We start from the raw sequence: 25,916 nt of genomic DNA on the forward strand, positions 1-25,916 counted from the left end.
TCTGTTCATCCTGGGCAGCAGCCTCAACCAAGGCAGACAGGTTTCTTGAGTTTGAAAGACCTGAGCTGGGCTGTGGATGCTCACTGGGCCTCTGGGAGGTCACCCCCTGGACTTGACAGCTAAGAAGAACCACCAAGTGGAAATTAACCAATAAATAAAAGAACTCAAGAAACCAACAACACAGGCATGCATTTGAACGACAGGCTCTTGGAGAGGGTTGATCCTGGGCAGGGAGACCAGGCATGTCCTCCTTTTCCAGGATATGTCCTACATTTCAGCCTCCTGCGCAGGAGGAATTCTAAAACGTCCTCCATTTTGAGCAGGACTAAGAAGCATGAATATATGTTTCTATGAGTGTTTTTAGATTTTCTTTGGTAATTTCCTATATATCCTTCAATGGCTTCCATTTTGAGCAGGACTAAGAAGGATACCTTTAATATTTTTATGAGTGTTTTGAGCTTTTATTTGGTCATGTCCTCCATTTTTTTAAAATACATGTTGCAGGCTCTTGGAAAGGTTCACTCCTGGGCAGGGTGACCAGACACCATTCATTTTCAGGACACATCCTCTATTTCAGCCTCCTTCCAGGAGGAACTCCAAAAGGTCCTCCATTTTGAACAGAACTAAGAAGCATGAATTTATGTGAGTATTTTGGGCTTTTCTTTGGTCATGTCCCCCATTTTTCTTGGAATGTCCTCTCTTTTGAACAGGACTAAGAAGCATGAATTTAATATATGATTATTTTTAGCTTTTGTTTGGTTATTTCCTCAATTTTCCTTAAATGCCCTCCTTTTGAGCAGGATTAAGGAGAATGAATCTGACTGTTTTGCACTTTGGTTTGGCCATCTCCTGAATGTCTTCCCTTTTGAGCAGGACCAAGAAGCATGCATCTAATAATTCTGTGAGCGAGCTTTGATTTGGTCATTGCCTCCATTTTTCCTGAATGTCCTCCCTTTTGAGCAAGACTAAGCATGAATTTAATAGTTATATGATTGTTTTTAGCATTTGTTTGGGCATGTCTTCCATTTTTCCTGAATGTGCAAGAAGAAGTATGCATGTACATTTCATATGAGTGTTTTGAGCTTTGATTTGGCCATTCCCTCAATTTTTCTTAAATGCCCTCCTTTTGAGCAGGACTAAGAAGCATGAATTTAATATTTCAACTGATTGTGTTTAGTTTTCTTTGGTCATGTCCTCCATTTTTCCTGAGCATCCTCCCTTTTGGGCAAGACTAAGAACCATGAATTTAATATTTCTGTGATTGTGTTTAGCTTTTTTTTGTCATTCCCTCCATTTTCCCTCAATGTCCTCCCTTTTGAGAAGGACTAGGGAACATGCAATATTTCTATGAGTGTTTTCAGCTTTGATTTGGTCATGCCCTCCATTTTTTTCTGAATGTCCTCCTCCCTTTTGAGCAAGACTAAAGAGCACAAATTTACATTTCATATGAGCGTTTTGAGCTTTGATTTGGTCATGCCCTCCATTTTTTCTGAAATGAGCAAGACTAAGAAGTACGAATATACATTTCATGAGCGTTTTGAGCTTTGAATTGGTCGTGGCCTCCATTTTTCCTGAATGTCCTCCCTTTTGAACAGAGCTAAAGAAGCATGAATTTAATATTCCTATTATGGTGTTTAGTTATTCTTTGATCATGTCCCCCAGTTCTCCTGAAGCAAGACCAAGAAGCATGCATGAAATGTTTCTAGGAGTGTGTGGGCTGCTTTGATTTGGTCCTTCCCTCCATTTTTTCCCTCCCTCCCTTTTGAGCAGGACTAAGGAGCATGCATGTAACACAGTACAGTATTTCTAGGAGTGTGTGGAGCTTTTCTCTGGCCAGGTCCTCCTCCCTTTTGCCCTGGTCTAGTGTTCCCCCCCCCCCCTTTTTTTTTCCCCCGCCTTGCCCTTTTTGGGCCAAGGAAGGGGGAGCAGAAAGAAGGCAGAAGAGAGAGAGGTGCCTGTGTGGAGTGTGTGGTGCGTAAAAGCGCGCAGGCGCAAGCAAGAAGAGGAGGAGAAGGAGGAGGAGACAGCATCCCTGGCCAAGCCTCTAGCTGGGCTTAAAGGGGAGGGAGGACCCAGTCCTCTGTCCAACAGGAGCAGAGCAGCCCAGGGGACAAAAGGGGAGCCTGCCTGACCCCTAACAGGATCACCAAGAAAGCCAGGACCAGGGGCGCCTGGTGCACCTTTTTGTGCCAAGGGTGCCTTCCCTTCCTCCCTGCCTCTCCTCCTTGTCACTGTTTTGTCCTCTTTCCTTTCCCCCTCTCTAAAAGCTGGGCAGGATCAGGACCTGGGCATGGCTGCCCTCCACCTCTGGGACCACCTGAAGGCTGGCAGCTCCGAGCTGGACTGGTGCGAGGATAACTACACCATCGTGCCCACCATCGCCGAGTTTTACAACACGGTGGGTACCTACCTGCTGGATCTGCCCTAGCCATTTCATGCACATATTATTGTTGCTGTTGTTGTTGATAAAAAAAGATAATTCTGTGCAGGGAAGAAAGTTTGTGTACACTGGGCTCTCAGGGATGCTGCTTGGGACCCAAAGGATTTATTATTATTATTATTATTATTATTATTAGGAAGACCTGCCTTGGCACACACACACACACACATATATGAGAACAAACAAAACAGGAGAACCGTGCATTTACATTTCATATCACAACCCAAAAAACAGGGAGGAACTAACAATGCACCCAAAGCTGTGATATGTCAGCTAAATGCTCTCTCTCTCTCTCTCTCTCTCTCTCTATATATATATATATATATATATATTGTAAATAAATAAAACCACCACTTAAACATGTGGACAAGGCTAAATTATATTTTAGAACAATGAAGAGATTACTGAGAAACATGAAACACACATACAAAATACTGTGTAAAAATGGTAAATCAAACTTATTTTCACAAGTTCTTATAACCTCTGCTGCAGGAAACATTTACAGTGTAGTGTGTGTGTGTGTGTGTGTGTGTGTATAGCACAGCTTGGTACTTATATGAATAAATATCTGTAAGCCACTCTGAGAGTCTTTAGGGCTGAAGAACGGGTATAAATACCGTAAATAAAACAAACATATACGTATATATGTGTGTGTGTGTGTGTGTGTGTAAATAACTTGGGGATGGGACCCCAAAGGCAGGCTTGGAGTCTTCCTTTTCCAAAATGCTGGGCACCAGGTTGGTTTATTATTATTATTATTATTATTATTATTGAATTTTGGAATACCAGCGTTTGCATCCTTATTGGGTGCCTTCAAATTGGCTGAGGTCCAAAACACACTCCAGAAATAATCCAGTTTGAGACTGCTTTAACTGCCCTGGCTCAGTGCTAGGAAAACCTGGGAATTGTAGTTTCTTGTGGCACCAGAGCTCTCTGACAGAGGAGGCTCAGAAAAAGACAGTTCCTAGAATTCCCTAGCATTGAGCCAGGGCTGTTAAAACGGTTTCAAACTGGATTATTTCTGCAGTGTGTTTTTAACCCAAGAGAGACCCTAAGGGTCAATCCTAGCATGGGGTTTTCCATCATCTCCCCTATCATGGGGTTTTCTGGGCAAGATTTGTTCAGAGGGGGTTTGCCATGGCCATCCTCAGAGGTCGAGAGAGTGCACCCAAAGGCACCCAGTGAGTTTTAGGGCTGAGCCAGGATTTGAACCCTGGAGTCCAGTGCTCAAACCACTACACAACACTGGCTCTCTATCTATATGTACATAATGAGATATCATGGCGATGAGACCCATGTCTTAATGCAAAATTCATTTTATGTTTCCTGTATCCCTTATACACAGAGCCTAAAGGTAATTTAATACATAATAATTTTTTAAAGATACTTTTGGGCATGAAAGGAAGTTTGTGTATTTGTATATATGTACATAATGAGATAGATTGGAGATGGGAACCTTAATTTAAGCATACAATTCATTTATGTTTCCTGTATATTTTATACACATAGCCTGAAGGTAATTTAATACATATTTTTAAAATAATTCTGGGCATGAAAGAAAGTTTGTGTACACTGAATTATCTGAATGCTTGGGACCAAAAGGGTTTGTATTTTTGGAACACCTGTACTTGTATATGTGTACATAGTAAGATATCATGGGAATGGGACCCAAGTCTAGACACAAAATGTTTATTTATGTTTCATATAAAACCAGTGTGGCATAGTGGTTTGAGCACTGGATTATGACCCTGGAGACCAGGCTTTGATTCCCAGCTTGGCCATGAAACTCACTGGGTGACCTTGGGCAAGTCATGCTCTCTCAGCCTCAGGTGAAGGAAATGCCAAATCTTCTCTGAACAACTCTTGCCAAGAAAAACCCATGATAGGGTCGCCTTATGGTTGCCATAAGTCAGAAACAATTTGAAGTCAAACAGCAACAAGGGTTTGAATCCCAGCTCAGCCATGTAAACCTCCTGGACAGCTCACTCTCCCTCAGTCTCACGGGATGTTTAAAGCAATTCCCTTCTGAAGAAACCTGCCAACAAAACCTCCAATGGTAGGTTCCCTTTAGGGTCACCATAAGTGGAAAATGACTTGAGGGCACACAACAATAACATAGTCTGAAGGCAATTTAATACATAACACACATAGCCTGAAGGCAATTTAATGCATAATATTTTAAATAATTTTTGTGCATGAAACAAAGTTTGTGTACATTACCTTGAACCATCAGAAAGCAAAGGTGTCACTATCTCAGCCACCCATGAAAAAAGTTTTGGTTTTTGAAATATTTTAGCATTCCGAATAAGGGAGACTCAACCTGTAATAGTAATAATATCAACTGTTAAATAAACAGTGTGTGTATGCACAAGCTAATTGCATTTAACGCACAGGTGTGTGTGGCTTGTCCTGAATTTATCAACCCCCTTCACCTCTCCTTCTGTTATTATTTTGATTTGATCTGATATGTGCATCAACTTTTTTGGTAATCAAAACACCATCGAGGAGGAGGAGAACAAAAATGAAAATAAGAAACCCAGTCCTATATTGAAAATGCCCCTATGTGGTGTAGTGGCTTGAGTCTTGGACTGAGGGTTCTTCCACCCTGCAGAAACAGAGCAGTTTGGCAACACTTCAATTTTAATGGCTCTATCCTATGGAATCATGAGATTTGTAGTTGGTTGTGGCACCAGAGCTCTCTGACAGTGAGGGCTGAGTATCTCACAAAACTAAAAATCCCAGGATTCCGTAGCCATAGCATTGAGCCATGGGAGTTAAAGCAGTGTCAAACTGTATTAATTCTGCAGTGCAGATGCAGCCTAGGATTTGGGAATTGTTGTTAGATTCTGGAGAGCAGGGTTCAAATCCATGCTTATCCATGGAAACCCACTGGGTGATCTGAGGAAGTCACACTCTCTTAGCCTCAGAGGAAGGCAAAAGAAAACCTCTGGACAAATCTTGCCAAGAAAATCCGATGTTAGGTTCACCTTAGGGTTGCCATAAGTCAGAAACATTAAGACTGCAATCCTGTATATTCTGTCTGAAGTCTGAGTGTAATTTGTGGACTTACTTCCATGTAAATGCAGAGAAGGCCACATTGTGTGCAGTTGCATTAAGAAGTTAAATGATCTTCATTCTTTAAAAAGGTAAAGTGAATATTTCTCTTAATGTTTTACTTACTGCTAGGGTTGTGCACGTACATGTTCTTAGCAAATTTATCCAGAAGCCAAATCATTTGATGCAGTTTTTTCTTTGTTTTTTCTGGCAAAGGTTCTTCAAAACATAAAAATGAGATGGAGCCTACGAGTATGTGTTTGTGTACATGTAGACCTATTAAAAACCAAATTGGGAAAAACTGTAGCCTTTTAAAAGTCACCACCTTCTTTAACAGAAACTGTCAGTTTGCCTGATGTTCAGACTAGAGGATAAAGCAGAGGGCATTAGATTAATGGAGCAAAGCACTGATTTCATCTGTCATTATTTTCAGCTCTAACTTTACTCCAGAGAAATATATTCCTCCAGTACAATTCAGCAGTTTTCATGGCAGATACACCCTGCCTAAGAAATTCCTTTGCAGGCTCACATTGACTAGTTTGTTTTATCCTGCATGCTGCATGTTGGCCTCTCTCCACATGTTGAAGATAGGTATAACTGATGTATATGTAAATGATACGTGTAAATTATGTCAGTAATGAACATGTCACTGCATAGTACAGTCTACATAGGGGCACCCTATTGATTTAGTTTTGCAGAGAAGTCTCCAGTGTTACTGCTTTGCATGCACTTTTCCTACCCTTGTGGCCCAGCATATCTTTGTTTGTCATTTCTGCATATGTAACCTTTTGAATGAAATCCACAGCTCTCATCCAGTTGACAGATGTTTCCCTGCTTGGTGAGCTGATCCACTTCAATGCCTGTGGCAACTTAGAAACTAGCAGGAATTAGTGGCTAAACAGGAATGTAATAGAGGGTGAAATGACCCTTATTCCATCTTCTGTACTCTCTCCTGTATCCCTTACTTACTGGAAAATACTTATGAGCTGTCTTTCCTTGCAAGGTTCATGGCAATTTAACAATCAGAAAGAAAATGATTTCTAATAAAATGCATATTCATTGTTTTTGGGTTAAACATGTTAGATAACTGTTGTTGTTGTGTGCCTTCAAGTCATTTCCAATTTAGGATGATCATAAGGCAAGCCTAACATGGGATTTTCTTGGCAAGTTTCTTCAGAGGGGGTTTTGCTTCTGAGCTGAGAGAGTGTGACTTGCCCAGGAATTTTGCTTGCCATGAAATGTTTTTACTTGACAGCAAAGGATGTAAGGGTAGGCACAAAATCTAGAGTAACAGACACCCCCCCCCCCAGTTGGGGTGTCATGGAGAGAAAGCCCATGTCCACTAACCACCAATCCCAAAATATGAAAGTATCTGGAGTAGAATGAAGGAGAACATAAAGCAGCTTCTTTCCCTCTTTTGACTAGAATGGAACATGTTTGTGTCATCATGGCAGCAATAGTGCTTCAGTGTTTCAAGATTATTCTTGTCACTCCAAACATATGTCAATTCTATCATGAGTGTTAGCAATTGTAGTATGAGTTGTCAATTTATGTCTGGCTATTATTAATTTCAAACGTAAGTGTTCAGCAATAGATAGGCTCAGTCCTTTGCCAGGAGTTTGGAATTAAGAAGTATGAGTCACTTCTCCAGAGAAAACATGCAGTATACCAAAAACATGTTGTACCTTAAAGAATAAATAAAATTATCCAGCACAAACATGCTTGCAAGTCACACACTTTCAGGCTAGGAGGAAGACTATGGCAAATTCCCTCTGAACAAGGCTGCATCTGCACTGCAGAAATAATGCAGTTTGACACTGCTTTAATTGCCATGGCTCAGTGTTATGGAATTCTGGGATTTGTAGTTTTGTGAGATATATAGCCTTCTCTGCCAGAGCGCTCTGGTGTTACAATAAATCTCAAATTCCAGGATTCCATAGCACTTAGCTGTGGCAGTTAAAGCTGTGTCAAAGTACATTAATTCTATAGTGCAGATGCAGCTAAGTCTTCCTGAAAAAACCCATGATAGGATTATCATAAATCAGAAACAACATCAAGGCACACTATTTATTTCCTGACTATTTCTTAGTCTGGGACTCAAGATGGCTAACAGCAGTTAAAAGAAACAGCTAAAAATATACCATATGCATGACTGCATTTCTGGGGTCCGAGATGGAGAAAAGGTACTGGAAAATAACGTTATATTTTGTGACAGCTGCTCGTATCCTAATTGCTAAAGTGTGGAAAACGATAACCTTGCCCAGTATAGATGATTGGATACAAAAAGTCTTGGAAATTAAAACAATGGATAAATTAACTGCATTATTAAGAAATGAGGAATATAAAAGCAGTATTTGGACACCTTTTGAGGAATATGTGAACAAAAAATGGAATGTAAGAATGTAAGTGAAGCGTAAAGTAAAAAATATAAAGTTATGTGAAGTACTTAGGCAATAGTTTTGTAATTCATTTATACTATGTTGATAGAGAGTATTTATACGAATAGATACAACGATATTACGAATGGAAGAGATATAATTGAGGAAGAACAGCAATAGAGAATACGTATAATGTATTAAATAGAGAGAATGTGCAAGGTCATATTATGCAATATTATTTGTGTATCTGTACCTGGTCTTGGCTAAACACGAAGAGGATGAAATAAGTGTGGAACTCATTGAATACACCATTATGACTGTTCGCTTTTATTTTATTATTATTATTATTATAAATAAAGGTTATTGAAACAAAAAAATACCATATGCAATGGATAAAGATATCAGTAAAGATGCCATAAATTAAAACCAGTTAAAAAATATAGCTGTTGAAACAACAAATAAACAAAATGCAGATCTAATACAGCTTTTAGGGGGGAAAAAACCACATAAATATCTATCACACATTTAGAGGACCTGCCAAAATAATAATAATAAAAAAAGTATTAACCTGCAAGGAGGGTGCCAGGCTAGCCTCTCTTAGAAGGCAATTCCACAAAAAACAATATGGGTTTGTGCTAATGCAATGAAATTGACATGGAATTGTATTGAAGACCATAATGTTGATACCAAGCAAGCATTTCTGGAAAGTATTCTTCCGATAGGATCGCACCATCAAAAAGGCCTGGAATGGCCCTCTATCCTATAGCTATTTGCCTCATCTAATTAGCCAGGGGCATAAAGAGGAGGGCCTTGGATGATTCCTTCAACCTGAAATCATGTCAAGTTTCCAGATGTGGATATTGGCTAAAGATATGTTGCTGTTTAAAGAGTACAGTCAGCCCTCCATAGCCACAGATTCTTTGATTCAACCATCCATGGCTTTAAAATATTTTTAAAAATATATAAATTCCAAAAAGCAAAACTTGATTTTGCCATTGTATATAATTAAGCTGATCATACATATGTTTTACACAAGACACTACCTTTTTTCATATTTCCAGATTGTCCTGTCATTTCAATATAAATGACAATTTTGTCCCATTTTTAAGAAAAATGCTCTGTTCTGTATCAAAATGGTTTGAAGATCCCTGTTTGAAACTGATTGTCATTTGCAAGAGATCAAGTGTCTATGTTCCAAACGTACATTAATTTTTTGTGGGTTATTTGGGCTATGTGGCCATGTTCTAGAAGAGTTTCTTCCATCTTCAGAAGATGGCAGCCACAGATGCTGGTGAAACATCAGGAAGAAACTCTTCTAGAACATGGCCACATAGCCCGAAAAACCCATAAAAAACTATGGATGCCAGCCATGAAAGCCTTCGACTGTACATTAATTTCATTAAAAAGATAATACTTCACCTACCAAAGTAGCCATAATCATTGAAAATGCTGTAGACAATTTAGAGTCCAGAAAAAGTGAAGTGTTTGCAACTATTTAAAAAAATTGTCATGGAGTGTGAGATGTTTTATGATAAGGTGTTGAAAGAGTGAAATTTGCTGTGTAAGATTACTTCATCGCAGAAATATTCATGATACAGTTGTGGTGAAATACAGTTCCACTCTACATCTGCCTACATTTTTGGATGAGTTCTGTCCTTGAATAATAATTGTTAGCTCATTATGTTCATGTAATAAAACTTTTATTATCATCTTTTTCATGAGTACAGAATACTACATAACTCCGTTTTGCCATCCCAGTGTTCTGGTTTTGTCTCAAGGAAATAGGGTCAGCCTAATATAATGGACGGCATTTTACTATGAGATTGTATATAATGAAACCTGAGCATCCATGGATTTTGGTATCCATAGGAGGTCTTGGAACCAAACCCCAGCAGATACTAAGGGACCACTGGAATCAATGTGTGCCTTCCATCAGTTAGAACCAACACTTTGAAGAATCTTTTCTATCATCCAGACATCCATTTTTACCTGGTTTACCTGGGTACAAGGCAAGCTTGTTATAAGGTTGAAGTTTATATCCTTTGAACCTAATCCCAACTCCTCCAGCACAGTCTGGAAATGCTCATGTATTCCAAAGTTGATTGTCTTTTTCTACTGAATCCTATTTACCGTAAAGAAGTAATTGGCAGTCCTGTAGCTCACTTTGAATTTAGGAAGTGAATGTGTGAACATCTCAGGGAAAACAGCTACATTTTGCGGGGAATGTATCTTTTTGCTCAGAGTGTGTTGTTTGTGATTTGTTTTTCATTTAAAATATCTGTTAACGCATAAGATGAAAAAGGGATTAGGCAACAGGTCACAGCCGGGGTATGTCGATGTATGCCAAAATGCCTGCTTTTCTAAAGATAAGTGATGATAAATCCGATTGCTATAATTTTGGATTTAAAATTGTGTAATGTTTGAGAGAGTTATGCAAGATTTATATAACAGTAAAGGCAGAGAGCAAACCTCAGTGCTTAAAATAAAATATTTGTGTGGTACTTTTAGCTAGTTATAAGCACCACACTAAAGTTTAAAGTTTAGATGGCTTATCATATCCCTTTTGAGTTTAATTATAAAACTTTTAATATAAATGATTATTAAAAACCCTCAGAAGCTTATAATATTAACAGAAAATTCCAAGAAAGTGAAGTGAGACAAATAATAGCAAATAAATAAATAAATCTGAGCAAATAAATAAATAAATCTTAGATTTTTGAGGATGTAAGGCAAACATAGGAAAGGAGAGGAAACATCTTACAGAGGCCAATAATTCAATCCTTTGCAAATGGAGCTTCCAAAACCATCTAATATTTTTCATCAGCTTTTACCATTATGGTTTTATATCAATGAGGAATACAAATATAATACTACAGCTATATTTATCTTGCAAAATTGTCCCTATCAGAATTGTGTAGATTGTTTGGGGCAAACGGCTTGGCCTAAAAATCTACATGTTCAAAGCAACTGGGACATTTGTATTTCTCCAAGTGCATCGCCCAGCAAATTGTATACTACTAAACTCAGGCCCATAACCTAAAAATAGCAAATCTTGTCTGATTTGAAAGCTAAGCAGGGACAGTCTTGGTTATTACAGGTTGAGTCTTCCTTATCCGAATTTTTGAAATATTCCAAAATCCAAAATTGTCCACATGGATGGTTGAGATAGTAACACTTTTGTTTCTGATGGTTGTACCCAAATTTTGTTTCATGCACAAAATTATTAAAAATACTGTGTACAAAATTAATTTTAGGCTGTGAGTATAAGGTGTGTACAAAACATTAATGAATTTCATGTTTAGACTTGTCTAGAGTCTGATCTCCAAATATAATCTCTCATTATGTATATGCAAATACTCCAAAATGCAAAAGATTCCGCAGTCCCAAACACTTATGGTTCGAAGCATTTCGGATAAGGGAGACTCAACTTGGAAGGGAGATCACCAGGGAATATCATGTGCTGAAGGCTGTATTCAAAGGAAGCAATGGCAAACCTCTCAAATCCGAATAAAAAACAGGATGCCTTCATAAATAATATCTTGTGATTTCTGTTGAGTTGCAAAATAATAGAATCTTAATACCTCACCTTCACACTTAGACCTGTGTGTAAATGACCTAGTCAGAACTGATGTAAGAGGAGTTGCACATACTGTGTGCTTTCATCCATTACAGTTGGCCCTCCATATTCACAGATTCTGTATCCACGGGTTCAACCATCCACGGCTTGAAAATATATTTTTAAAATGTATACATTTCAAAAAGCAAATCTTGATTTTGCCATTTTATATAAGAGACTTTTTTTTTACTATGCCACTGTATATAACGGGACTTGAGCAGCCACAGATTTTGGTATCCTGGATGTGTGCGCGTGTCCTGGAACTAAACCCCAGTGGCTACTAAGAGCCCACTGTATAAATTATGAGGCACAGAAAACAGTTCAACTTTGGGCAGTCACACTGCAGTGCCCTTATTTTGAAAACCAGTATTATGGAGACAGAAAAAAAGTATTGAATGCTGGATATGCTTACTATGAATTGCAGGATCGTTGAGAATTGTCTTGCACATTCAAAACTAATTTTGAGCCTTTCATGCAAACTTTTAATTACCCTGGGAACAGACTACAGTACTTGCTAATAGCTGTAAAAAGGGCAGGTGTGACTTGCTTATTTGTTTCTGAATTGCCATTCCCTGTTTCACTTACAAAGAGGCTTAAATGAAACTTGGTAACTAAAGGTAGAAACCAATACCTGTATAAGATGAGGCAAGTAACTCTGTTTTGCAGTACAGTACATCTCTAGAAGTGTAATTTCTACCTGTATTGAGCACTCCTTGCCTGCATTATCTAGAAAAGGGTGGCTGTCTTCCATGTGTCTGTATGCATCTTCCATGTGTCTGTATGCTCTGCTTCAAAATCAGAGTTCTGCATCCACCTATCGTAAAACCAAATTCTGAACCAAGTAAGGCTGGACTCTCTTATCTTTAGGCATTGTGAGAAATTAGCCAAGTGCTTGCTACGTTTCTTATTTTGCAAAGTTTATTTTATTAAATCATAAAGAGGGACAAAAATGCGAGGAATGCAGGCTGACAGGCTATGGCAGTGCTTCCTACATACCATTTCTAATATGACATCTGTCTTAAGGTTTGACAGAAAGTGAACCAAACCAGAACTTCTGGTTCTGGTAATAAGGGAGACTCAACTTCTATTTATATGTGCTGTTTTTGTTATATCTAAATACCACCCTGTATGCAATGCTCAGTGTAGATAGGTCACCAACCCATTCATCTTACATAAGTTTGTGTATGTGGAGTAAACTGAAGTGATCCATTATTATCCCCATTTTACAGAGGAATTACTGAGGCTGAATGACAGACCTGTGAGCTTCAAGAGAAAAGAATCTTAATAATACATACATCACCTTCACATTCAAACCTATGTGTGAATTAATAAAAGTACTTATTAACCTAAATGTCTTTTTATATATCGTGATCAAGGCAGTTCCCATTTTCTAAGAAAGCCACTCTGATAGCCTTGGCTGAAGAGTGGAGACAGGGTATAAGTAAATTATTATTATTATTATTATTATTATTATTATTATTAAAGTATTAAAATATATAGATTCTCAACAGTGTATCACAAATCTCAGATCACAATATAAAGAGTTCTAAACAAGGTTAGTTTTAAAGCATCTCAGTTTTACACTAACTAGTTTCCATGGCTGAGTGGGGAATTGAACCCTAATTTCCAGAGTCATAGACCAACACTCAAACCACTATGCCACATTGGCTCTCAGAGTGACCTATACCAACTCCAAAACTATGATACTTTGGTGTCCTAGTACATTGTCTGTACAAGTATACCTCTGTTAATGAAATAGATCTCTTCTTGGGCATTATTTCTTTAACTGAAAAGTTGGTATCAGAGGTAGCAATAACATGGAAAGAATAGGAATAGGTTCTTACACCACGAAAAAGATGAGCAATTCAAGGCGTTTCAGTGAACTTTTTAGTCAAAACTAAGCAGTTCAGAAATAAAACCACCACCTCAAGTATAAACAAAAAATATTTTAAACCTTCTAGAAACTACTTGAAGCTTCCTCCCAAAATACATCCATGGGTGCCTTTTTCTTTCATTGACTTTCTTATGATTTACATTTTGATGGGCACATTTTTAGATGTATGCTTTTCTGACATGCTTGGCGTATCTGGTGGGACAGGCTTATCTGCTCTCCCCTTGTTGCTCTCTTTTGCAGCTCATGCATGTTCAGTAAGGGATTCTGGAGGCAGCTGCTGTTTTACTTGCCTGTTGCAGGCAGGGATGCAACTGCACTAGGATGGGCTGAAGCACAAACTCATTCTTTTCCAACCCAAGCTTTATTGCACTGTTTACTATGCTGACCTGACAGTTAAAGCCTCTTTCTCCAAGATACAATGAGAAATTGGCCTAAAAGGAACCTATAAGGGTCCCTGCTTTTACTCTGCTTCTCTGACCTTCCATTCTCCTCCCAATGACAGTTCTGCTAAAAAACCAGTAAGATATAGGACAAGGAGGAAAAGGATGGAGGAGGGTTAAAAGTCTTTGTAAAAAGGAGTGTCCCTGGTAAGATGGCTTTGTTAACCGACTTTACACCTGTACTGCCCCACCCATCCCCAAAACCTACCATCAGATTCACTTACACTATAGAAATAACACAGTTTGATAATGCTATAATTGGTATGGCTCCATCATACAGAATCCTAGGGTTTGTAACTTTGTGAGACACCAGTGCTCTTTGACAGAGATGACTGAAGGCCTTGTGAAATTACAAATCTCAAAATTCCATAGGATGAAGCTACAGCACTTAAGGTTGTGTCAAATTGCATTGTTTCTACAGTGTAGATACACCCTCATTGTTTTTAGCAATAGTGTAGTACAGGAGAAGCAGGTGGGAATGTTGGTATTAATTCTGTGATTGTCTACCATTCCAATCATCTATGCCGCTCCCTGAGTAGCAAACTGGTCATCCTTTGGAGAAGAATTTTATATTTAGGTTGAGTCTCCCTTATCTGAAATGCTTGGGACCAGAAGTGTTTTGGATTTCAGATCCCCTCCCCCCACAGATTTTGAGATAATGAGATATCTTGGAAATAGGATCCAAGTGTAAACATGAAATTCATTTGCTTCATATGAACTTTATACACATAGCCTGAAAGTAATTTTATATATAATATTTTTTAATAATTTTGTCCATGAAGCAAAATTTGCCTACATTGAACTACCAGAGCACAAGAGTGTCACTGTCTCAGCCACCCATGTAGACAATTTGGGATTTTGGAATATTCCTGAATTCCAAACCTATATATCAAACGTCTGCTTACACTTTGCCTTAGGATGAGGTAGGGAAAAGTGTTAGACAGTTACTCCCATTAATCCTAGCTGATGGTGTGGGATGCTGGGGGTTGCAGTCCAGTGACATGTGAAGATCCACCCCTGGCCCATTCTTGGCTGGGATAAGCTTACTTTGACTACTGTGTGCCTTAAAAGGTGTTGCTAGTTCCTTAATCTCACAGTGTGATGCTACCTACATTTTTTAACGATGTAATTTGTATTTGATTGTTATTATTTTGTTGTTGGTGGAGGGGTGGGGCTTGTCTAATTGTTTATTCTGTTGGGTTATATATTCATTATTATACTGTGCTATATATTTTTATTTCTTTCATTGTAACCTGCCTCGATCCATAGGGAGAGGTGGGCTAAAATTATTATTATTATTATTATTATTATTATTATTATTATTATTATTTGTCTAATGTTTGAGGGGAAGATGGAAAGGACTCTTGTGGAAAGTGGCACTATACATCTATAGATCTAGATAAAGGGAAATAATAGTGCCACTCTATTCTGCCTTGGTCAGGCCTTACCTGGAATACTGTATCCAGTTCTGGGCACCACAATTCAAAGAGGATGTTGAGAAGCTGGAGCATGTCCGGAGGAGGGTGACCAAAATGGTGAAGGGTTTGGAAACCCTGCCCTCCAGAGACTTAAGGATCTGGATATGTTTAGCCTGGAGAAGAGAAAGTTAAGAGGTGATATGATAGCCTTGTTTAAATATTTGAAGGGATGTCATATTGAGGATGGAGCAAGCTTGTTTTCTGTTGCTCCAAAGAATAGAAAACAGAACAATGGCTGCTGGATGCAAGCTACAGAAAAAGAGAATCCATCTCAATATTAGGAGGAATTTCCTGACAATAAGAGTTGCTCGACAGTGGATCATGCTCCCTCAGAGAGTGGTGGAGTCTCCTTCTTTGGAGGTCTTCAAACAGAGGCTGGATGGCCATCTGTCAGGGATGCTTTGATGCATGGCAGGGGGTTGGACTGGATGGCCCTTGTGGCCTCTCCCAACTCCATGATTCTATGTGCTATTGTTTTATTGGCTTTTCTCTCTTCCATATTGCCCAAGTGTGGCCTCAATTCAGGTTGTCTGAGGTCTTTCCATCACCACCACAAGCACTTACTTAAAAGAGAAGAAAAAACTATTATTTCATTATTCATTTCTGCTTATTTAATATATGTTTTTCATTTTTCCCCTTAGATAAGCAACATCTTATTTTTTGTTTTGCCACCTATATGTATGTGTTTATTCCGACAATATGCCACCTGCTTCAACAGTGGAATATATTTAATATGGACCCTGCTAGTGGTCGTTGGTAAGTTTTTCTGTGTCTGTCCATAATGTAACCTGAAATATAATGGCAAAAAAATAATAATAGAAGAATCTTTGGTCTTCCAAATGTTTTGGAATACAGTTCCCACAATATTTTAGAACTGGCTGTGTTGGCTGCAGCTTCTGGCAGTTAAAGTTCAAAACATGAGATGACCAAAGCCTCCCACCTTTGGTTTAGTAATGTTTGGAGTTTGGTCTACCTAATTCAGAAACAGAACAATTACCCCAAATAAAATAATGTAAGTTGATGTTATTTGGATACCCATCAGTGTACCTTGCTATATACTTAAATAAGATTACATCAGGAGCTACAAAATACAACCAGCAGCATGAAATAATAGTCTCTATGTACATCCCATTCCTCTTGCCCTTTTGCCTGACATTTCTGTAGAGGGCTAGTCTAATTTAATTTAAATTATATTATTTCTCATACTTGCCTCTCAAGCTCTCTGTTCATGGGCTTCTGAAGCAACGGCCTATAGTTTAAAGCGCTAGAAAATATGATTAATCTGGTCCTGTGCTTGCTTATTTGGAGGTAAGCTTCACTGAACAGAGTGAGACAAATTCATTCTGAGTAAGTAGTAAACATGACATCTTGGACAACACCTTAACTGCAACTGAAAGCAAGTTAAGGACATAACTGCAAATAAAATAGTAGTGATAAAACTAGAAGTATCCACCTTAAATCAGGGGGAAGAGGGAAGGAAGGAAGGAACTGTCTCTCAGCCACCATCTGTTCAAACACCAAATTTTTTACAAGATGTCTTCACTTACTGACAGAATGTAATTCAGGAGATGGACCAGATTCAGAAGTGCCATAACAGGAAAAGCTCTATACATTGATCTTACTGACTTTACCCAGGTAAGAGATAGAATTTTGAGCAGTTTCTAACTGATTAGTAAGTCAGCATGGTGTAGTGTTTAGACTAGGGCTTGAAAGATCCATGGTCATATATGCACTAGACTGCATCTATACAGTAGAAATAATCCAGTTTGACACCTCTTTAACTGCCATGGTTCAGTGCTATGGAATTCTAGGAATTGTAGTTTTGTAAGACATTTAGCCTTCTCTGTCAGAGAGCTCTGGTGCCACAACAAATTACAATTCGCAGACTTCCATTGCATTGAGCTATGGCAGTTAAAGTGGTGTCAGACTAGATTATTTCTGCAGTGCAGATGCAGCCTGTGAAGTTTGTGAAGCTAAACGGTGAGGGAATGAACTGCAAACACTTCTCTTAGATCTTGGAGAAAGTGTGTTGGTGCTGTTAACGTTATAATAAATTGATCTTCCTAGTTGAGAAGGTATCCTATGGAGACACACACATCCTTTCTCCATACAATGGAGCAGACAGTGAGCACATGGCCTAATGGAGTATTGAATCAAGAGGAACAACAGTTCTTATTCTTTTTTTTCTTTTTTGCTACTTCAAAACCTTTTTAAACCTTATCATAAGAACTCTGTTGGAATAAATGACTGTTCAGGAGAAAATCTCACAGATGAAATATTTCAGAAATATTCAGAACTGATTTTAATTTCCAATTTGTTTGGATATTAGTCTGTTTTGTGTTCCTTTAATAACTTTTTATTTTACTGTGTTTTTTTGTTAACTTAAATTTTCAGACATTCATCATTATACAACCACATGCTATTGCAGCAACTAGAGTATTACATCCCTGCCAAAATGACAGTTTATTTTAAAATGTACCTTTCTAGGAATTGGATCCGTCTACTTCCATGCTACGCTTAGTTTCCTGGGTCAGATGCTTGATGAACTTGCTATACTCTGGGTCCTGATGTGTGCTCTGGCTATGTGGTTTCCCAGAAGATATCTACCCAAAATGTTTAGAAATGACAGGTAATGTATTTTAAAAGCACTGGTTTTCCAATAGTGACCCATTTCACTAACATTACACCTATTTTCCTGGAACAAGGAAAGCAAATGGAGAAGAAGTATGGAAATGTAGGGTTGCCAGGTTACAACACAGATGTAGAGCAGATGTGACATTGGGGGACTGTTTTCCTCCAGAGCACTAAGGATTGTGGGGAGGATGGTGCCCTCAGAGAAACCTGTTTTTCAATCTCATCATCACCATTATGCAACTTTGACTAAATCTCTCTTTCTGCCTTCTCAGCCTTATTTACCTCAAAACTAACACCTACTCTGAACTTCAGGAAGGATAGAAGATATATGGTTTGGTTCCAGGACCCTCTGTGAATACCAAAATCCATGGATGCTCAAATCCTATTAAATACAATGGTGGAGTGAAATGGTGTCCCATATATAAAATAGCAAAATCAAGCTTTGCTTTTTAGAATTGAAACCTTTTAGGAATATTTCAAGCCATGGATGTTTGAACCTGTGGATATGGAAGCCTGACTGTATATGAAGATCTGTATAAAAGCTGAGTCTCCCTTATCCAGAATTCCAAGATCTGAAATATAGTTGCCCCTCCATTTGCCCAGACTTCAGATCCACGACCCTCTCTTACTCGCGAGGAACAAACGGAGGGGATTAAAATGGGCCGCGCACTTGAGACGCACGCCCTCATCTACTCACAGGCATGTGCCCCCATACAGTCCTATGGGGCTTGAACATGTGTGTCGGGGTGGAGGGGGTCCAGAATGGATCCCTGCGAAAACAGAGGGCTGACTGTACACTAAAACCCAAAGCTTTTTTCACTGGTGGCTGAGATAATGACACTTTTGCTTTATGATGGTTCATTGTACACAAACTTTGGCGCGGAACAGACCACCCGAAAAGGGTGGCCTGCCGGCAGCCTAATTCCCACATGGTTTGGTGGATGCAGCTTCCTTCCAGACAAAAAAGAATCCGGAAAAACGGTCCTTTTAGCACCTCAGGGCAGATGTCGCAAGTGCGCCAATGGCACACTTGCAACATAAGTGAGGTGCGGGACCGTGTAGTGCTTACATTACAATGGTGGTGCCTGTGTACACGGGGTGCCGCCATTGTTACATTGCCACGCTGTGCTATGGTTAGGGACCGTGCGGTTGTCGCGTCGTCCCTAACTCTAAAATCGGTGCCAGCACGGCACAAAAGCGCGGTCTGTACCGCACCTTTGTTAAATGCACAAAATTATTAAAAATATTGTATAAAATTACCTTCAGACTATGTGTATAAGGTGTATATGAAACATAAGCATAATTCATTGAACAGTGGAAACTTGCTCCATTCTACAAGTTTTGAGGGAAATGACATTTTTGTGTTTCCTCAAAAAAAGCCCTAATAATCAAAATATATATGGACTACATTTTCTTTAGCCTGCTAATAGTAATTAAAAGTGTCTTACACAGGAACAATTATAAAAACCCTTTATGTAACTATAGTCTTTCTGAATCCAGTACTTTCCAGATGTGTCTGACTATAACCTCCATCCTTCCCAACTAGCATATTCATTGGGGAAGTATGATAGAATGGAAAAGATGCAAAGTTTCAGGAAAGATACATCAATATTATTAGCTAATTTACAAGTAAAAGGCACTACTTCAAGCTATTCTCACTTTGAACCTTCCTGCATAAGAAAAAAAAGCATGCTGTCTAGCACTTCCTTTCACTTTCCTGAGGAAGAAAGTCATAAAAGCATTGCCTTTTGCCAAGTGGACCTTTCCACCGCAACAAAAGACATGCTTTTAAGACTGTCTCCCTCTGGAAGAGAACGGAAAGTGTTTTGATGGCATGTGGAAAGGCAAGGAGAAAGCCACTTCTCCAGTCCCATTTCGGCTTTCTTTTCTCATGCAATAAGGCTCCATGTCTCTCTACATGTCATTTTACAGATGCGCATGTGTGTAAACATATGTCCACATGGATAGATCCACTTCCAAAATGCTTTCCCCCAATTCCCGCCTCACCATAGAATCATAGAATCGTAGAGGTGGAAGAGACCGCAAGGGCCATCCAGTCCAACCCCCTGCCATGCAGGACATCTAAATCAAACACCCTGACAGATGGCCATCCAGCCTTTGTTTAAAGATCTCTGTAAGACTAAAAACTTGCATAATCTATATGCTAACTTAAGTTATTAAGTTCTTATTTTACACACAGCAATTTAGTCTCCCCTGTTTTTGTAAGGACTATAGTAGTCATTTCCTCTTGCATTACCATGTAATTACCACCCTGGGATTTGTTGAATAGGCATGCATGCATCTGTAATAAGGAATTCTTTTTAAAAGGTTCATCAGGAATCATTTGTGCACCTACTTTTGCTTATTCTTGCCCATGGGAGGGGAACATTTGGCACTTCAGAGGTCTCGAATGACAGTTCCTACAGTTGTTTACCATTGGCTGTACTGGCAAGGCCTGATGGGTATTGTAGGACCGAAATATAACCAAAGTTAGGACATCAGTGCTTCTTCTCCATTCCTACCAGCCTTCTCCTATACAGTAATCTGCATTACATGTTGACACTGTTAGGTAGTCACACCATGGGAAGAGTTTACAGCCCCCTTCACATGCCAGGTACAGATGCTAGGCCCAGTACTCATTGTGTGGTAAAAAGCAATGTGCTGTATTGGTTTGAGCATTGGATTATGACTCCAGAGAGCAGGGTTTGAATCCCGACTCCGGTCACGTAAAACCACTGGATGATCTTGGGCAGGTCACACTCTCTCAGCCTCAGAGGATGGCAATGGCAAGCCCTCTCTGATGAAAACTGCCAAGAAAACCCTATGATAGGCTTCCCTTATGGTCGCTATAAATCAGAAACAACTTTAAGACACACAACAACAATAAAATATATTACTGCATAGTAAATATGCCACTGCTCCAGCTTTGGAACTTAATTGGTTGTGGTTCGTAACTGTGGCTTTCTTTTTTTCTCACAGTGCTTCCATGCTCTGTGTCATGTCCTTTGTCCAAACCGCAAGACATTGTAGGGAGATTAAAATAGCCGATTAGATTTACATTTTTTCTTCTGGTGTGTTGTTATTTTGACTGTAATGGGGAAGGGAAGTAAAAAATAACTGCCATACCACATATCTAAGCCCACAAGGCAAGCCCCCCTAATAGACAATGTCCTGAATCTGACCAGGAGTTGCTCAGCCACAAGCTAATTTCCTGAAAGTACAGTATCTTGTTAACCTGTACAGAGCTGGGAAAAGTTACATTTTTGGATTACAACTCCCAGAATCCCTGAGCCAGGATGGACATTGCTATCCTAATTAGGCAATTCTGGATTTCTACTTTCAAAAGTAATTGTTCAAGCCTTTCAACTGTATTACGGATTTTGCCCTTGCTAATGATCACTCCCTGTGCTGTCCCCCCATTGTGCAAATCTACAGCACTATCTATCTATCTATCTATCTATCTATCTATCTATCTATCTATAATTGTTGTGTGCTTTCAAGTCCTTTCTGACTTATGGTGATCCTAAGGCCTATCATGGGGTTTTCTTAACAAGTTTCTTCAGAACGGGTTTGCCATTGCCATCCCCTGAGGCTGAGAGAGTGTGACTTGCCCAAGGGGGTTTCTATGATTGACCCAGGATTCAAACCCTGGCCTCTAGAGTCTAATACTCAAACCACTACATCACAGTGTCTTAGTATTGTTATTTTTAAAGTACCTAGATTTGACCTTTCCATTAAAATGTTGTTAAAATTGGTTCCAGTGAAAGTTCACTACTCAAAACAAAAACAACTTCTGTTAAATAGCTCTGGGCTGTAACCCAGTCTTGTGACTTGATTATTCTTGTATGAAACTTGTTTACCCCTGTGAAACTGCACACTGCCCGCCCTTGCCAAGATGCTGACAGTCTGCTTTTCCCACCTCCAGAACTAAAAACAACTTCCACATTTTACTGCTACTCTCTCACCCCACCCACTCCTTCAAGGCAGAGTTGTAATTTGCAGATTAGGTGACAGCTTCAGAAAATTTGGGATGTAGCAGTAGCATATGGTTACTTACGGATCATTGATCAGCTAATAAATCTGTTAGCACTTCTGCAGTTGTTGTTCTCAGCAGACCAAGTTCAGGTTTACATTTTGTGCTTGGATGTGTACATCTGAAGGTAAAATGCATGCACTATTCAAAGTGTGTACTGCATATGACAGCTACAGAATGTACCGTTTTTTGTTAAAGTACTCAGGAGCCTGATTGCATCTCAGCTGCTGCTTCTGGGCATTTTAAAGAAACACATGCTCAGTTTTGCAAGAGTGCATCCTTCACATTTGAGAAGAGGTTTTTGAACTCTCTCTGTATCCATGTGCAAAATGTAAAGTGAGAATTGGCTCTCAGTAACCCATGCTGTTCTAATTTGCCCTTTCAAACAGACTTTGTGGTGATATGTTTTGAAGAAATAAACAAAAAGAGTCAGTATTGTCCCATTGCCTGACTTGCTGCTGATCAATGGTTAGTCGTGGCAAGGAGTCTCTGCCAGTGGAAATCCTGAATGCTGCTGAGCCTTTTCAATCAAGCTTTTACAGTTATCAAAAAGGACATTTTGTTTTATTTTTATTTAAATTTACTTTCAACTACTGCCATGAAATGTTTGTCTATTCTTATTTTGTTTTTCTTAAAAATCTCCCCCAAATACCATTCTAGTCTGAGACGCTAGAAATTTGTAAGCAGAATCCCCAAAGCTCCAGAAAGTCATCTAGTCCTACCCACAATATTTGTTGCTGTTGTGTGTCTTCAAGTCATTTCCGACTTAGGTGACCCTAAGGCAATGCTATCATGAAGCTTTCTTGGCAAGATTTGTTCAGAGGAGGTTTGCCATTGCCTTCCTCTAAGCCCTCAACATACAGCTCAGGAAGTTCTGAGTTTCAGAAGATGTCTGATCTTCTCTGTCCATCTTTGGCAAAGATGCCTTGCTGAGATGCATTAATGCATGGCTAGACTCCCCCTTATTTGTAAAGTTACCAGAGGAGAGGAGGCATGCATGGAGATTATAGTAGTGGGGAATTCTGTTCCTACAGACAGTAGACTAATTTACAGCATATACTTGACTATAATTCGACTTCATGCATAAGTCAAGGGATGATTTTGTGGCCAAAATTATGGATTCTGATATAACTTGAGTATAAGTTGAGAGTAAAACTTAAGGGCATGTCACAAAGGATGTAAAGGACAAAGCAAAGGAAAACTAGTGCTGAAGAATTTACAGAATTCTGGTAGGCATAACTGTGTTCACTCTAAAGGTTGGATGGGTAAGAAGGGAACTATGGTAAATGTTGGTTGTGAGATGTGTGGGGGAGGCAGCCAGGTGTGGGCAGGGCTAAGAAAATACATACATGCCTACTCTTGGTGCTCTTTTGAGAGGAAGCACCAAAGAGATGACAATACGACAACGTCCACCACTATTTTTTCCACCCAGGTGTCCAAAAAGGCCAGAAGCGATGCTGCGATGGAAAGAGTAGGAGCGGCTGGTGTTTCTTTTAGGCATTGTCAGGACAAACTAAGGTCCTCAACAAACCAGCATAAAGAGCTGGCCTTGGGGTGGAGTGGGAGCGTTCACTGTGCCGAAGAAGCAGAGAAAAGCTGCCGCCACTGAGGCTAAGGTGCCCTTTCCGTGGCGCAAAAAGGAGCTGTTTTTTGCGGCTCCTTTTTGTGCCACGGAAATGCCAGATTAGGGCTGTGGTATCTAGTTGCCGATCTGACAATGAAAGAGGCAGCTGTGGGTTGTCTGCTCAATTGCTAAGTTCTCCCCTTTTGTCACTCTACTCAGAGAAGGGAATGGTACCTTTTTTGATAAGGGTTAAGGTACAGTACCTTACATTGACCCATGCATAAGTTGACCCACATTTTTTGGATTAATCTTTTGATGAAAATTTCTTGACTTACGCATGAGTATTTATAGTAACCTGCTGCTTCTTAAGCTATGTGATTTAGTGTTGCAGGGAATGGCACCATATTTGTGCCAACTGACTACAAGTGTTTCTTTTTTTCCTGATCTTTGCTGCAGACCAGCAACCAATAGCTTGCAGACAGGCACTGGTCCACAGACCACTGCTTTGAGTATTGCTGATTTCATCTACAAGTGAGATGCTCCTTTGTATTTTAAAGAACTTCAAAGAGAGGTGTTAGCCGTCTTGAATCCCAGCTATCTGGTTTTTAAGTTGGTCTTTAGAGTCATTTGTGGTTGTGTCCATGGTGCCATGATCATAAATGTCAGTCTGAAACAGTTAATGAGGTTGTTAGTCTAGTTTGCAGCATTGTTAACTGCCAGCTTGAATTATTCCTTTCATGACATGGAAGGGGGTTCTTTTTTGGGGGGTGTTTGTGGTCTTTTAGTGCAATTTGCTTTCATTTTTGTTATCCTTTGGGGACTTGTGATGAATACAGGTTGTGTGTTTGTAAAATGGTTTGATTTGGAGATGTAGGGGGACAGTTGTGAGGGATGTAAATCAACACTGTGATGTAGGCTGGACAAATCTATTACTACTGACACTTGTTGCCTCTATCTCACCCAAGCTTAAGTGACACTTTAAAAAAATTATTATTCAGGGGCCGATTTAAAGCTGCAGTGGGCATCCTTTCCGGGATTACTACCTGCCTGGCTTTCATTAAGCCTGCCATCAATAACATTTCGCTGATGACCCTGGGTCTTCCCTGCAGTGCACTGCTCGTTGCAGAACTTAAAAGGTAGGTGTCTACCTGTCTGCTTGCTTGACTGTGATGAATCGGTTTTACAGCCTCATTACATTGATAGCTTGCTTAATGCTCCTGTAGAACACATTCCAGAGATGCATATTATATATGGGAAGGCAAAATTTCACACCTAGAATTAAAATGTAACACATTCTCTAATACAGTGGTTCTCTGACTTTTTATCCTTGTGGTCCTTTTTACATCTACATGCAGATGTCGCACCACTCGCATTTGACATAGCATATGGATAAAATACTTTGTTTACTGAGTGTATTTTCATTCATAACATTTTATAAGGAAATAGCTCTCCTCTTCCTCCTCCTCCCTCAAGCAGAGGTGCCAAGTGCCTGTCTTGCATTTTTTGTACCCTCCAGGACAGACAATGTCTGGGAAGAGCAGGAGGAAGAGTCTCATGCTGCCCCCTCCCTGGGGTCCTATCCCACCATTTGAGAACTATTGCTCTAGTATGCCTACAGACATGAAGGAGGTTGCCTTGCACAATCACACTGACATCCGTGCATCTGGAATTTTTCCACTTTTTTTTTTTTTTGGCTTTGTAACCTGTCTTGCCACAAAGTCAGATTACGTAGTAGGATCAAGAAAACAAAGTGGCAGAATCTCCTTACTTTTGGTTACTCTTGAAAGCTGTCGTTTGGCCCTTGAAATGAACCAAATGGTGAGAGAGAAGGCACCTACTCTACCACCACAGCTTTTTAACCTACCATCTCTATCTGTCTGGCATTCATTACTATTTAATCAGAATCATTCATTTAGAAACCCAGGCATGCCCACTAAGCTGCATTGGGATTAGGAACAATTTGAGCAATGATTGGCAATTTTGTGTATAGTTCGCTCTTCAGTGTGCCTTGCAACAGAATGAACCCAGAAATGGTTGTTAACTCATTATCTGAATTTTGCTGTCCCAGGGTGCTCTTAAGAGGTATGTACTCAAGATCTTGTAAAACAAATTGGCAAAGACAGATTTTTGGAGCATTTTGGCAAAACTCTCAGTCTAGTCACAATAATCATTGACAGAACTGAGGTAGTGCAGCAGAGCTGAAGAACATCTGGTCTTCCAGATTTTGCTATTTTTCTACTTCCATCATTGCTCGATAGCCAGGCTGGAGTAGCAACGCGGGGTGTGTGTGTGTTACAGCCCAAATAAAGGTTGAAGTTTATTCATAATGTTTCAGGAATCATATAGCCACAAGCTCTTACAGCTTGAGTTGATAACGGGGGGAAT

The 25,916-nt window shown here is 39.5% G+C and overlaps 1 protein-coding gene across 1 annotated transcript in view; it reads left to right on the forward strand.

Moving 5' to 3' along the window:
- The first annotated feature begins 2,068 nt into the window (after positions 1-2,068).
- The window catches only part of ACER2 (alkaline ceramidase 2), a 28,333-nt gene continuing 4,485 nt past the window's right edge, over positions 2,069-25,916 (forward strand). Inside the window, exons 1-4 of the mRNA XM_042454382.1 lie at positions 2,069-2,398; positions 15,942-16,056; positions 17,788-17,929; positions 24,530-24,667. Of these exons, the coding sequence (XP_042310316.1) occupies positions 2,291-2,398; positions 15,942-16,056; positions 17,788-17,929; positions 24,530-24,667 (503 nt within the window). The 5' untranslated portion in view covers positions 2,069-2,290. The remainder of the gene's footprint in view (positions 2,399-15,941; positions 16,057-17,787; positions 17,930-24,529; positions 24,668-25,916) is intronic.

This window comes from Sceloporus undulatus, chromosome 2 (genome assembly GCF_019175285.1).
Source record: "Sceloporus undulatus isolate JIND9_A2432 ecotype Alabama chromosome 2, SceUnd_v1.1, whole genome shotgun sequence".
In the NCBI taxonomy this organism is placed as follows: domain Eukaryota; kingdom Metazoa; phylum Chordata; class Lepidosauria; order Squamata; family Phrynosomatidae; genus Sceloporus; species Sceloporus undulatus.